The 14,160-nt window shown below is 35.5% G+C and overlaps 1 protein-coding gene across 2 annotated transcripts; it reads left to right on the top strand.

Annotated features, from left to right (window-relative positions):
* Nucleotides 1-3,155: 3,155 nt before the first annotated feature.
* Nucleotides 3,156-12,663, top strand: LOC141282389 (uncharacterized). Of its 2 annotated transcripts, XM_073815264.1 has the most exons (7): nt 3,156-4,313; nt 4,967-5,116; nt 7,572-7,632; nt 7,721-8,701; nt 10,306-10,464; nt 10,578-10,673; nt 10,889-12,663. In XM_073815264.1, the coding sequence occupies exons 3-7, from the start codon at nt 7,630-7,632 to the stop codon at nt 11,186-11,188; spliced, it is 1,539 nt and encodes a 512-aa protein (XP_073671365.1). In that variant the 5' UTR covers nt 3,156-4,313; nt 4,967-5,116; nt 7,572-7,629; the 3' UTR covers nt 11,189-12,663. The 2 variants fall into 2 exon arrangements, with proteins under 2 accessions (XP_073671365.1, XP_073671364.1); XM_073815263.1 differs by having other exon boundaries at nt 4,967-7,632.
* Nucleotides 12,664-14,160: the final 1,497 nt, after the last annotated feature.

The following is a 14,160-nucleotide window of genomic DNA, read 5'->3' as shown; positions in this document are numbered from 1 at the left end:
ATCAGTTTAATATGAACTAATGATGAGTTAAGCTATTTACTAATCAATAACTAACCGTAACTATGTTATGAGTCATATGAATTCATGCATGAATTACACCCACCTTAACTACACATTAATACATGTTTGTTAGTTAATGCATTAACTAACACTTTGCGTACTCCATATCAAACAAGCTCTCCAGAAGAACGAAAATAACTTTTGTTAATGCAAAATGTTTAGGTTTGTAATGCAAAACTGTTTATATATTTGCTCCTGCAGCTGAGCTAAAAACATTGAATGGCACTGGATTTCTTGCAACATTTACTGTTAACCTTAATCATTAAATATGCAATTATGGATTAATAATTAAAATTAGTTCCACTGCTGCCATTAAGAGTGACAGACGCTATTCTTTCTAAATTTAAATCAGTGTTAGCCTACAGACGATGGTTATTGTGTCAACTGGCTTGTCTTATTATCAAAATGCACATACAGTATTTGTTTTGTTCTTCTTTTAAGCCATTATTACTCCTTCCAAATGTCTGACTAATTTTCACATTTGCTCCTCTCCTTTAAAACCACCAAAAATTTGGATTTTGATGAGCTGAATTTGTATAGAATGTGTAATTGATAACTTTTTAACAGTGTACCCCTCCAAGAAAAGTCATTATGTAGGGCCTACACAATAATACATTAACAAGTCATTAATTTATGTTAGTTTATAAGTAGTTAACGATGAGTTAATAATGATGTGCCCCTTCAAGTAAAGTCATGACCTAATCATACATTAACAAATCATGGATTTTTGTTAGTTTATGAGTAGTTAACGATGAGTTAGTAATGATGTGCCCCCTCAAGTAAAGTCATGACCTAATCATACATTAACAAATCATGAATTTTTGTTAGTTTATGAGTAGTTAACGATGAGTTAGTAATGATGTGCCCCCTCAAGTAAAGTCATGACCTAATCATACATTAACAAATCATGAATTTATGTTAGTTTATGAGTAGTTAACAATGAGTTAGTAATGATGTGCCCCCTCAAGTAAAGTCATGACCTAATCATACCATAACAAATCATGAATTTATGTTAGTTTATGAGTAGTTAACGATGAGTTAGTAATGATGTGCCCCCTTAGTAAAGTCATGACCTTATCATACATTAACAAATAAAAATATAAGTTACCCAGTGGCGGAGGCAGAAAGTGTTTTTAAATAGGTGGGCATCAAACAGAAGGCTGCATCCTCCGGAGGTCGGATATGCAGGCTGCATACGTCATTAAGCTTGGTTTATTTCAATTAAATAAGCATAACATTCGCAAGTCATAAGCATATTACAACGATTTACGATGAACTATTTAAGCATTGAGCATTTATTTAGCTAAACGCCTGTGGCTTACCTAAGCACTGGTTCTGAAACATAAGAGGACCCAGAAGCAAAAAATATCAACACTGCTTTATTGAAAATCTACTTAAACAGTCCAGTCGGGCCGTCGAGTCCCGAGCCACCAAGAGCGAGTTAACTTTAGTGTTGCTGGTGTACACCGTTTTTATTTAGAAGTCTTTTCTTTACCGCAGTGATCCACACGTTCACACACGAATCTGCTACTCAGTGCAATCTAACCTACCGCGCTCTCTTCAAACCCGCCTCTTCCGCTCTAGATGACAGCAGCGATTGGTGGACGGAAAGCAAGACATTACCGTAATAAACCATATATTGCCAAAAAGCGCAATTTGTTTTCTTTAGGAGCAATTCTAATTTTTTGATAGTTCAAATGGTTGAAGAATTACGGTTTGAATGAAAAAACATAATGTATTTCCATGAATCTGATTGGGTGGGCAAGCTGTCAATCCACCCGTAGATCCGCCCCTGGCTGAACGCTGATCCTGATACAATGCGAAAAATTAATTAAACAATAATTAAAATAACATAAAGATAACATTTTAATAGCTTTCACAAATAAACTGGTATGATTGACGGTTTGATGGTCTTTATATGAACACTATACATTTGGCATTGTGACTTTGGTTAGCATGTTTGTCATTTCTGAGGAATAGTTAGAATGATTTTAACTGAAATATTTTGACAGCGCCAAAAGCAGCAGACCACAAGTGTAACGAGCGGACAGCCTGTTGTAGGCCGTAATGTTTACATCAACCTTCCTTTTGATTTTGCAATCTACATTGACAAGCACACAAAAATAGAGAACAATTATCTTACATAATAAAATACTTTAACTACCTGCTATCTTGGTATTGTGAGCACATGAATTTGAAAAATATCTTTTGTTTCTAAAATTATAAGTGGAACATTTTATACATCTTTATTTGACCTCAAACAAAGCATCAGATCCTGCAAACCGTTGGGAACCACTGTTCTAGAGCATGTTTGATTTCGGTTACCCAAAGTGTTAATTAATGCATTAACTAACAAACATGTATTAATGTGTAGTTAAGGTGGCTGTAATTCATGCATGAATTCATATGACTCATGACATAGTTATGGTTAGTTATTGATTAGTACATGGCTTAACTTATCATTACTTCATATTAAAGTAATTATTAATTTATGTATTAGTACATGATTATTCATGTACTGTTATTGTAAAGTGTTACCAATTCCTCCCTCTTGTACTCATTGCATTGTGACCGAATCGTTTAAACTTGGTAAGGAGCGTCACATTTCTGGCTGACATTAGAGGTATTCAGGCCAGTCACAACATACAGATTAGCTGGCCAATCAGGGACACGGTGCGTTTCAAATCAGTGCGTTTCAGGAAGAGTGTGAAATCTGGAGCTACAAAAATGTAAGGTATGTGGAAAATAATGTGGTTTTTTTTAACCATAAACCACGCAAACACATATAAATATAGCGTTGTTTTTAGCAATAAAATATGTGCTCTTTAAGTTTCAGGTTGTGTGGAAATCAATTGCAGTTAATGTCACGCTTATGAGAAACCTTGCAGAAAACTGCTGCCATTGGGAAAATGTCCTTTATTTTAAAGAAATAAGAATCAGAATACACAGCTACTTTTAAATGACAATAAGTAAGGGATAATGTACACTGTAAAAAATAAAATGACCCTTTGTTCAGAAAACAGTTTTTTTTTAGTTACAGATAATAGGAATTGTGAATATTGTGAGTTTATGTAAAATTGCATGTAAGTACAAAAAAATTTAGCAAAATGTTATAGCAACATCATTAACCAAGTTGAATGAACAAACATTTTTTAATTGAACTGCGCGCGCATGCATCTACGGGGTTTCCCTTCTCATTATCAGCATCACCACGTTTTCTGGCTGCCATTTTGGACTTGGAGCGGAGAGAAGCAGGTTTCAGGTGAGTAATTAATGTTAATTAATTTTAGGCACTTGAAATGAAAAGTAGACAAGTTTTTCGTCTTTTTTTTTTTTTTTTTACAAACAACGTCTGTCATTAGTGATGCAAATATGTTTGCGTAGTGGGCGCATAGTTTTCATAAAGACTTATTGTGGCAGGTATTTATCATTTTCATTTTAAAATGATAGGCTATAAGTTATAATGTTGGCATATAACTTACTAATATTTATCTTTGAAATTTAAAATGAGATGTAACGTTAAATATGTTGCAGTTGAATATGAACCAGTGTTTTGGAATCAATAAAGCAATCCAATCAGGACCTCGAAGCAAACTATATATTAACGTTAACTTACGCTGTTATATTAGCTTACGTAATTAAAATATGGTTTCAGCAAAACATGTCCAAAGTTAATATTGAAGGCTTTTTGTTAGACTTTTGTTAGTTTAGGTTGAGTCTCAACGTGGCGCTATTGCGATGTTTAAGGTGGTTGCACTAATATTAACGAATGTAAAGATATTTTAAATGATGTTAAACCGGATATTTTTATAATAATGTTATCCAGTCTGTGGCCAGTTACCGTTAGTGGTAGTCGAGACACAGACGTACGCTGTACAGCAATACTGATTCTAGAACAGTCTGCTTTGTGCTCTCGCTGTACTTTGACGTCATACGCCGTTCAGTCTGCGCAGCGCTGTATGCATGTTATGTATATTCAGTCTATCCGTCGTACGTGTCCTTGTCGACGTCAAACGAAACCCTCGTCGTAATCGACCTTTTTCCAAAGTCTGGAAAAAGCAGTTTACATTAACAACTTCGAGATAAAATTCGACTATCGGACTATCACGTGGGTTTGTTGTGTGTGTTACTGAAGCGCCATTTGGAAGGCATCGTAAGTTCACTGACTACGTAATAGATGAGACTGTTACTCGCGAAAAGAAGTCGAATTTGTTCATCCAGCTTCGTACTTAAACTCGTAAACTATCTTTATGGTATGTACATGTGAACAATTAACAAAACTATAAATCTGCTGAAACCTATAAACATTTCACCAATGACTGTGTACAGGATTTATTTACATTTTCACCAAACGGTAATTTTCTGTACAGGTTTTTCTCTGAAGCATGCTGTGTTCCAAGGTGAACAGACTAAAGTGTTATTTTCTATACTTGCTTAAATATCAGTATATAAAATGTACTGACATTGAGTTAAAGTACTCATTTGATAATATATTTTGTCTGTGTGTATCAATGCACACCATTTTAGTTAGCACCTTTGTAATTAGTTGTCTTAAGCAGTAAACCTTAACCCGTTTTTGTTTCCATAGTGAATGTAAGACAATAAAGAACATTACATTTATTAAAAATGGCATAATACATTATTATTCCTCATGCAAGGCTGATGAAGCATGAAAAGGGATTAGCCCAAATTATTTTCTGCATCAAATAAAAGGTATAATGAAATCGAAATAATAACATGTATAAAAAAATATAAATTGGAACTAGATTATTATCATGTGAACATTGTTTGACATTAGTTAAAAAGGCTGAAGAATATTACCATTTTAAGTGCAATACATTTTCAAATTCATTTTCAAATATGTTTCGAAATAAAGTTGTAACTTATTTATTTTTCTGTTTTCCAGGATTATGAAAATACTTAATGCAGTGTAAAAACTGCAAATTCAGCAGTTCGAGTGAAGACGTCCTTCTAAAGCACTATCGGCTGCATCACCCAAGCATTTCCAGCTGGCCTTGTATTCATACTGGGTGTGTTTGTGTCTTCAGGACAGCAGGTGCTTTAAAATCACACCTATCTAAATCACACCAAAACCGTCACAAAGTCAGTCAAGAACTTTCAACAATAAGTTGTGAACTGTGTGAATTCCGAGAGATTTGCAGTGAGAAACGTTTCTTCATTCACCTTGGAAATCATCTTAAACGAAAAGAAACAATTAATTGCCCCTTTAAAGGATGTGGATTTAAAACAAACAATCGGCCAACGTTCAGCTCTCATAGAAGCAGAATTCACAGAAAGCATACACTAAAAGACTTTCGAACTGCAATACAGACGGTCTTCGAGAGTACTGATAATGAAGTGCCCTCTATCTCACAGATCTCTTCAGAAGTCGAAATTGGAGATGATGATAGAATACAGTTTGATGAAGATGTAAATAGTCAAACACTTGAACACAAAATTGCATCTCTTTTTTTGTGTATGCAGACTGTGTTCCATGTTTCAAAAGATGCAACTCAGAAAATAATTGAGGAACTTAAAAGTATTTTGTTGTTCTCCAAATCTCAGGCCCTTCATAGTGTAGAATCAATTCTCACAAAGCACAACGTTAATGTTGAAAGTAACATTGTCAAAGAAATTGCAGATTCAGTGTGTTTGACCAATCCACTTTTAACCGCAATATCTGCAAAGGGTATTTTGTCTACTGACTACAGAAGAACTCTGTATTTCAAACAACACTTTCCTTTAATAGAACCTACAGAATATCTTTATGAACATACCCATAAAGAATCCTTTGTTTATGTGCCAGTCATTCAGGTACTTGAAACTCTGCTAAGTTTACCATGTTTTTTGGATAAAGTTGAATTTACAAACGAACATTTAGCTGGACAGTACAATTCGTTTCAAGATGGAAAGTACTACAGGGAGAATGTATTTGTTGCAGAAGAAGAGGTTGTTCTGAGTTTGGCCTTTTATATAGATGAGTTTGAAGTTTGCAACCCATTAGGCACATCAAGAAAAATTCATAAAATTACTGCTGTCTACTGGATGATCTTAAATTTACCTGCAAAGTGGAGGTCTACTTTAACATCAATTCAGTTAGCGGTTTTAGGAAGGAGTGTTGATGTTAAGAAATTTGGCTATGACAAATTACTGGAACCTTTGATAAAAGATTTGAAAGCTTTGGAGCAAGATGGTGTGTTTGTGGAGGCTTTGGGGCATTATGTGAAGCCAACTGTTTTCTGTGTATGTGCAGATAATCTCGGAGCCCACAGTCTTGCAGGATACCAGGAAAACTTTAATGTTGATAAATTCTGTCGGTTCTGTTTGATAAGTCGTGATCAAATAGCAACTGTTAAGGCTAGTGATTTCCCTCTGAGGACTGTTGAAGAGCACAATTCATTTGTGGAACAGCTTAAGCAGAGTGACACCCTGCAGAGTGTTAATGGTGTAAAGAGTGAGTGTTCATTAAGCAAACACTTGAGAAACTTTCATCCAGTAACTGGGTTTCCCCCAGACATTTTACATGATTTTTTTGAAGGGGTCATACCTGTGGAATTATCTTTGTGTCTCAGAGATTTGATCTCAAAAGGTTACATTACTCTTGAAGGATTAAATCACTCAATCAAAACATTCCCTTACAAGTACTCTGACAAGGTCAACAAACCAAAGGCAATTCTAAAATCAGGCCTAGTTAAAGGATCAATTGGGGGTAATGGTCATGAAAATTGGTGTTTGTTGCGCTTACTTCCTTTAATGATTTGGGATTGCATCCCAGAACACGAGCCATCATGGGAAATATTAATGGATCTAAAAGAAATTGTAGAAATTGTCCTATCACACAGTCTCTCTGAAGAAACTCTGTGTTACTTGTCATGTAAATTGGCAGATCACCGCTTGCTTCTGACTTCCACGTTTCCAGACTTCAAATTAAAGCCGAAGCACCACTTCATTGACCACTACCCACAACTGACAAAATGCTTTGGACCTTTGGTGAACTTGTGGACTATGCGATATGAGTCCAAGCACTCATTCTTTAAGAATGTAGCACGTGATGTTCACAATGTGAAAAATTTGCTGCTTACTCTTTCTGTTAAACATCAGCAAATGATTGCCTATCATTTGAATGCTCAAAGCCTTTTGAAATCAGAGTTATATGTTGAAAAAGTGGATGTGGTTAAAATATCACTGTTAGATGCAAAACTGAAATGTGCTATACAAGGAAAGTTTCCTCATGTGTACACTGTGTCACTGTCCAAAAATGTTTGGCTGTATGGAACTCAATATGCTAAGGACATGATTATATCTGCTGGACAATGCAATGGACAGCCTGAGTTCTTCAAGATAGAGCGCATGTTGCTCTGTCCTGACAAAGTCTCCTTTGTATCTAAAAGACTTTCTGCCTGGTATATTGAACACTTGAGATCTTATGAACTTGTGGAAAGCAACTATGCTGACATGGTTGTACTTGATCTTGATGACTTAAATGATTATCACCCATTGATTCCATACAGGCTTAGAGACCGAGTCCTTGTGACCCTGAGGATATACCTGCACCATTAAACTTGCCTGATGGTATGTGTGAAGTTATTTTTTTATTTAAATTGGAATTTTTATTATTTATTTTTTTCTTAACTTTCTCTGTCTTCCTCTCGGTTTACAGGCTTTACTACTGCGAGTTGTCATTTCTACAACTGATGCCCGGCGACTTCAGCTTTTTGAAGTGCCACAGTCTGTGGAGTCCCTTATTAGTATTCTGAAGGAGAAACTGCAGTTACAAGGCCAGTTCGTCTTGCAGTTTCAGGACCCTGATTTTGGGAATGCCCTTTGCAGCCTGACTGACATCTCGGAACTGCCAAGTGACAAAGCAGTCTTGCATATTCAGTGGTGCAATTCATCATTGTCCGAACCCAGCCTTTCTGTGTCATCTCTTGATACTGCTAGTGTTGATGACTCTGATGGATCCTTTACCAGCTCCACACCCTCTGTACAAAGGTATTTGCGCACAGCCTCAGAATGGCCACTGCCATTCCCCATCCCACCCCTGTCATTTGATGTCGAGCTAAAACTACGACGAGGGAATGAGACATATGCAGAAACACAGACAGGCATTGATGTGACCAGAGACATAAAGATGGAGATTCTTGATAAAATAGTTCAGGCTGTTTTTGACATAAAGGCATATCCCAACAATCAAGAAATTGAGTCCATTGCATCTGCACTGATTTCCAAGTATCCATGCCTTAAGGAGCCTGGCAAAGGTAAGGGCTATGAAGGATGGTTGATCAGCCTAAAGAACAAGCTAAACAATTACCGTTCAAAATTGAGAGCAGCAGGCTGCAATGAAGTTAGTGTGAACAAGAAGCGTAAGGATGTTGAACATGGACATGGTTTCACCATGAAAAAAGCAAAGCGTGGAGAAGTGAATTTTGTCCCGGAACATCCATGCAACCATACTGACGCTTCACTTGAAGAACAAAGACTTTTATTGATCGATGAAACCAAAAAGGCAAGAAGCAACATGGTGGTCATAAGTGAAAAAATGGAATTAACTTTTTCCCTGAGGAGAAAAGAAGTGGTAGAAGATCAACCAATGGTTGTAGACGTGCAACAGAGGTGGCCTGCACTTTTTCTCCAGGAACAGGTCATTATTTTAGGTTTTTCCTTGTTAAAAAGGCTAATTTTAATGATTTTGTATTGTTTCTTTATTATCCTAAATTTGTTAGAAACACATGAAATGTTTTTATTACTTTAAGGGTTAGTTCACCCCAAAATGATAATTTTATCATAAATCACTTAACCTTGTGTCGTTCTAAAAACCCCAAGTGATCTGATTGTCTCCAGATTGCATTTTTAGATATTTTTGATGAAAACCAGGAGGCTTCTGTCTGTCCTCTTAACTTGAGGTAGTTTCAAAATTATTTTTCCCAGAAAAAAATAAAAGACATCACCAAAAAGGTCCACGTACCATCAGTCATTCAATAATAATATTATGAAGCGACAAGAACACTTTTTGTGCACAAGGACAACAAAACAAACAATTTTATTCAACAATTTGTTCTCAAAGTAGTTCAGTGCGCGTTCACGAGCAGACTACGGCGTAGGCTGCTGACGTCACCTGCAGATGTAGTTGCCAATGTTTGTTTGTTTTTTGCTGCTTTTTTATTTAAGCCATTATGTGTAAACATTGTAAACAATACTGGAACAGCATGTATAAATCATGTGCAGATTACTTGCCAGTGTATTCTGTGTCTGTACACTGACAACCACATCAGCAACATACACCGTAGTCTGCTCGTGAACGTGCACTGAACGAACAAGGAGGAGAACAAATTGTTGAATAAAATCGCTCGTTTTGTTTTCATTGCTCACAAAAGTGTTGTTGTTGCTTCATAATATACTTGAACTACTGATGGGACGTGAACCTTTTAAGGCGATGTCTTTTATGCTTTTCTGGGGGGAAAATTGTGAAACAAACTGAAGTCATACCTCCTGGTTTTCATCTAGACAATCAGATCACTTGGTGTTTTAGAATGACATGGGTAAATTATTAATGATAAAAATTATCATTTGGGGTGAACTAACCCTTTAAGGCACCACATGTAATACACATTTTAACCATCTGTGACTGCTATTTGTAGCTCGATGATGTTTATTTCCACTAACAAGGTCAACTTAACTTGAAATACTATTCATGCAGAAACACTACTTCTTGCAGCAATATCAGCGTGAATCTAATGTCAAGTACTCACAAGTCAGTCAGGATGTCCTTTAATACAGGTCAGTCCTTACGACCCCCTCACGGAACATTTTTGTTTTCTTTCTATGTAAAAGATGGACAATTTTGTTTCCATAGTTAACACACTAACAGACTGATAAGTTGAATCCTGCATTTTATATTGGAAGGCCTGTAAAAAATATTGTGGTAGGTGGGTGATGAGGACTGGAGTTGAGAAACACTTTCTTAATAGGCATTTAGACAATAAATAACATTAAGTATATAAACAGAATTGTCCATCTCTTACATGAAAAAAAATGTTCCGGTAGGGGGTCATAAGGACTGACCTGTATTAAAGGACTTCCTGACTGACTTGTGAATACTTGACATTAGATTCACGCTGATATTGCTACAAGAAGTAGTGTTTCTGCATGAATAGTATTTCAAGTTAAGACTATAAATGTTTTTTTAATCCGGTTTATCCTTTAAGTTTTGTTACTGTAACTACAACATGTATTTGTTAAAAACAGATTGCTGAGGAATTCTTCAGAATCACGAATAAAGACCTTCTTGACGTCTTCAGGGCAGCAACAGACAGATTTACACCTAAGCTCTTGAAAGTATACAGAGCTCGAAAAGCTGCATTTGGAGAGGATATGGAACAGCTCCTAGAAAGACTTGATGAAAGGGCAAGTTTAGTTTCATAACTTAAATGTTGTGGAGGTTTATTCACATTAGGTTGTCTGATATGAACGGTTTTTGTACTTTGGCTAATTGGTTGTTACCTCTGTATGTTTTTAAGATGACAGATATTGGTAATCACAGAAGGACTACTGCTTTGAAAGGCCTGCCTTTGTTTCTTCGAGAGGACCCAAACAAGCTGTTCAAGACATGCAAAGTAAGTAGTAAATACTTCAAAAGGCTAAAAGTTTTGAGATTTTATTATTTTTGTTCATTAGGTTTCTTTAAAAAAGTGAATATTTACTTGTTCTAGTCTTATGTTTGTCAGTCTGCAAGTGTTGACGGTTTAATGACTATTGACTTTTACAGTCTATTATGGATAGAATGCAACTACAAAATATCTGTTCAAATAGATTATTGTTTGTGTAACAGGACACCGAAGATGGGGCAAAAGGAGTGTCTATTGCCATTCTGTGTGTTTTGGAAGATGACACCCAGGCGTCATCACCCGAGGTGGTAAACATTGCTGTGGTGTTGGAGCAGGTCGTCGTTTTGAAAGATCTCCCAGATATTTCTACTGCTCTTGCATACCTTTTTGGCCTTCTGTATGCATTAAACATGTCCTATCCTCAAGCTCTTAAGTACACTTTTGACACCATTCAGAATGTTTTCATGGAGCTGGGATCTGGATGCACCAAACGTGTGCTTTCTCTGAAGAACAAACTGTTGTAAAGAAAATCAGAACAGTGTTTTGGCATCCTTTTTGATGTTCATTTGTTACAAGACACTTTGATACAAGGTCTGTTTTTTTTTTTTTTTTTTTTGCATCTCTATTTCTTGTTACAGGTGTCAAACTTTTCCAAATGCACCAATTGTGTGCTTTCTCTGAAGAACAAACTGTTGTAAAGAAAACCAGAACAGTGTTTTGGGATCCTTTGTGGCATTCATTTGTTACAAGACCTAAAGTGCGCTTGGATACAAGATCTGCAGTTTTTTTTTTTTGCATCTCTATTTCTTGTTACAGATGTCAAACTGTTCCAAATGCACCAAACGTGTGCTTTCTATGAAGAACAAACTGTTATAAAGAAAATCAGAACAGTGTTTTGGGATCCTTTTTGATGTTCATTTGTTACAAGACCTAAAGTGCGCTTGCCTGGATACAAGGTCTGCGTTTTTTTTTCATCTCTATTTCTTGTTACAGATGTCAAACTGTTCCAAATGAACCAAACGTGTGCTTTCTCTGAAGAACAAACTGTTGTAAAGAAAATCAGAACAGTGTTTTGGGATCCTTTTTGATGTATCCAAGCGCACTTTAGGTCTTGTAACAAATGAACAAGGTATGTTTTTTGTTTTTTTGCACCTCTATTTCTTGATACAGGTGTCAAACTGTTCCAAATGCACCAATTGTGTGCTTTCTCTGAAGAACAAACTGTTGTAAAAAAATCAGAACAGTGTTTTGGGATCCTTTGTGGCATTCATTTGTTACAAGACCTAAAGTGCAACTTGGATACAATGTGATTCTTTTGGTTGGCATCTTTTTCTTGTCGTCAGATGTCAGACTGTTCTTAATGTGTTTTATAATTGTAATTTTGTATTACAGCATACCATACCAGGTTAGTGGTTGCAGTAAGCATGTCTGTTCTTATATAAGGATGTTTAAAATTGAAATTGATAAAGGGATAGTTCATCAAAAAGTGAAAATTGTCACATTTTGTCACTCTTATTTTCTTACAAACCTCTATAAATGGCCAAGTTCCGAGGAACATGAAGAAGAATGCTTTGAGGAATGTTTGTAACCAAACGTTCATGTGCCCCATTCACTTTTATAGTAGGAAAAAGAATACTAAAGAAATGAATGAGGTTCATGATCTGTTTGGTTACAAACATTCTTCAAAATATCTTATGTTCATCAGAACAAATACATTTATACAGGTTTGTAACATCATGGGAGTAAGAAAATGACACAATTTTCAATTTTGGGTGAACTATCCTTTTAAATAAAACTGTACAAGTGTTTTAAATGTTGGTTTAAATGTGGTAATTTGAAAGGTTTTAGATTACGGAACATGTCAAGATATTAAAAACATTTTATTGTTGGATACAAAGAAAAATCCTAAATTGATACAGTACCAACAAGTTTTATGCTGTTTTTGTGTACAGTTGAGTGATTTTATGAGAAATTGTATTGCACTGATTTTTGTTGCTGTTAAAAAGGTTTTAGATTACGGAACATGTCAAGATATTAAAAACATTTTATTGTTGGATACAAAGAAAAATCCTAAATTGATACAGTACCAACAAGTTTTATGCTGTTTTTGTGTACAGTTGAGTGATTTTATGAGAAATTGTATTGCACTGATTTTTGTTGCTGTTAAAAATGGTCTGTATGCTTATTGTATGCAAAGTTTAAGTTCCTACTGAAGATCTTTGTGCAGCTGCTGTGTCACAACTTTAAAGAAAAGTTAAATATTGTGAACAGAGTTTGGGCTTTTGTAGCATCTTATTTCTAATTGAAATAAATGATGATGATAAGTAAATGGTTTATGTCTTTATTTTGCCAATTGAAAACTTTTCATCCACAAAACATAAAAAAGCTAATTAACTGAACAACAGCAATTGTGGTGACACAAATATCATTATTAGGAAAATTAAAAAATCTGAATTGCGTAAACAAGCAAGTGTTAGTTGGCTAACATGCATAATAATTTGGCTAATTGAAAATTCTTCATCCACAGAACATAAAAAAGCAAATTAACTGAACAATAGCAATTGGTGTAAAACAAATATCTTAATTAGGAAAATTTGAAAATCAGAATTGCAAAAACAAGCAAGTGTAAGTTGGCTGAACATCGTATTATTACTATGTGTAATTATTAAAAATACATTGAGACAATACAAAAGTCTTAATGCATCAGGTTGACTGACTTTTTTACGTTTTCGCAGCAATTTTTTTTTTACAGTGTAGCGGCAGCCGGTAGTTATCAGGAAATAAGCCCCGACAGTGTGATCAGGACCCGACGCGAAGCGGAGGGTCTTGTATCAAACTGAAGGGGCTTATTTCCCAATAACTACCGGCAGCCTCTACATTATCCCGTTTATTACACGGCTACTTGCAACATAAGAAAAAAAACTGGACATGAATATGAATTTGAAACATTTTATTGGCATATTTGTTTTAAATTAAAATTTTTATCCTTCCGCGAAACTTTGCACAGATGCATAAAATGATCATAATACCTTATTAAGATCCTCTGCTTCATACTTGTCTGTCTCCATTTTTTCTGTTTTAGCCAGTCTTTGAGAAGTTTTAATGCCCATTCTGTATTTTTGTGTGTGTTGGCTTCGTAGCTGTCATGCTCTATTTTGTCAAGTTCAGTCTCAGTAAGCTCTCTGTGTCTTGTCGTTGTTCGTTCTTCTATCCACTGTTTAAATGTTTTGTTTTTTCCGTACATGTTAAAATTAATGTCAAAATGTTGTGGTTGTCCAGTGTTTGTCACAAGATGGCGCCAAACAGTAATCTTTATTGGCGCGGATCGATTTTAATCGTACAAGTAGTACTGGCTTTGCGTTATTACTTTGGAGCGGTTATTATTTGAAAAGAACGAACCTGCAAATGTCTCAACTGACCAATCAGAATCCAGCATTCCAGAGAGCCGTGTAATAAAGAGAGATAATTTTTTGTGGTTATGAAATCTACTAGTGGC

This window comes from Paramisgurnus dabryanus, chromosome 7 (genome assembly GCF_030506205.2).
Source record: "Paramisgurnus dabryanus chromosome 7, PD_genome_1.1, whole genome shotgun sequence".
Taxonomy (NCBI): domain Eukaryota; kingdom Metazoa; phylum Chordata; class Actinopteri; order Cypriniformes; family Cobitidae; genus Paramisgurnus; species Paramisgurnus dabryanus.
Note: the sequence above shows the minus strand (reverse complement) of the source record. Positions and strands in the feature narration are given on the sequence as shown.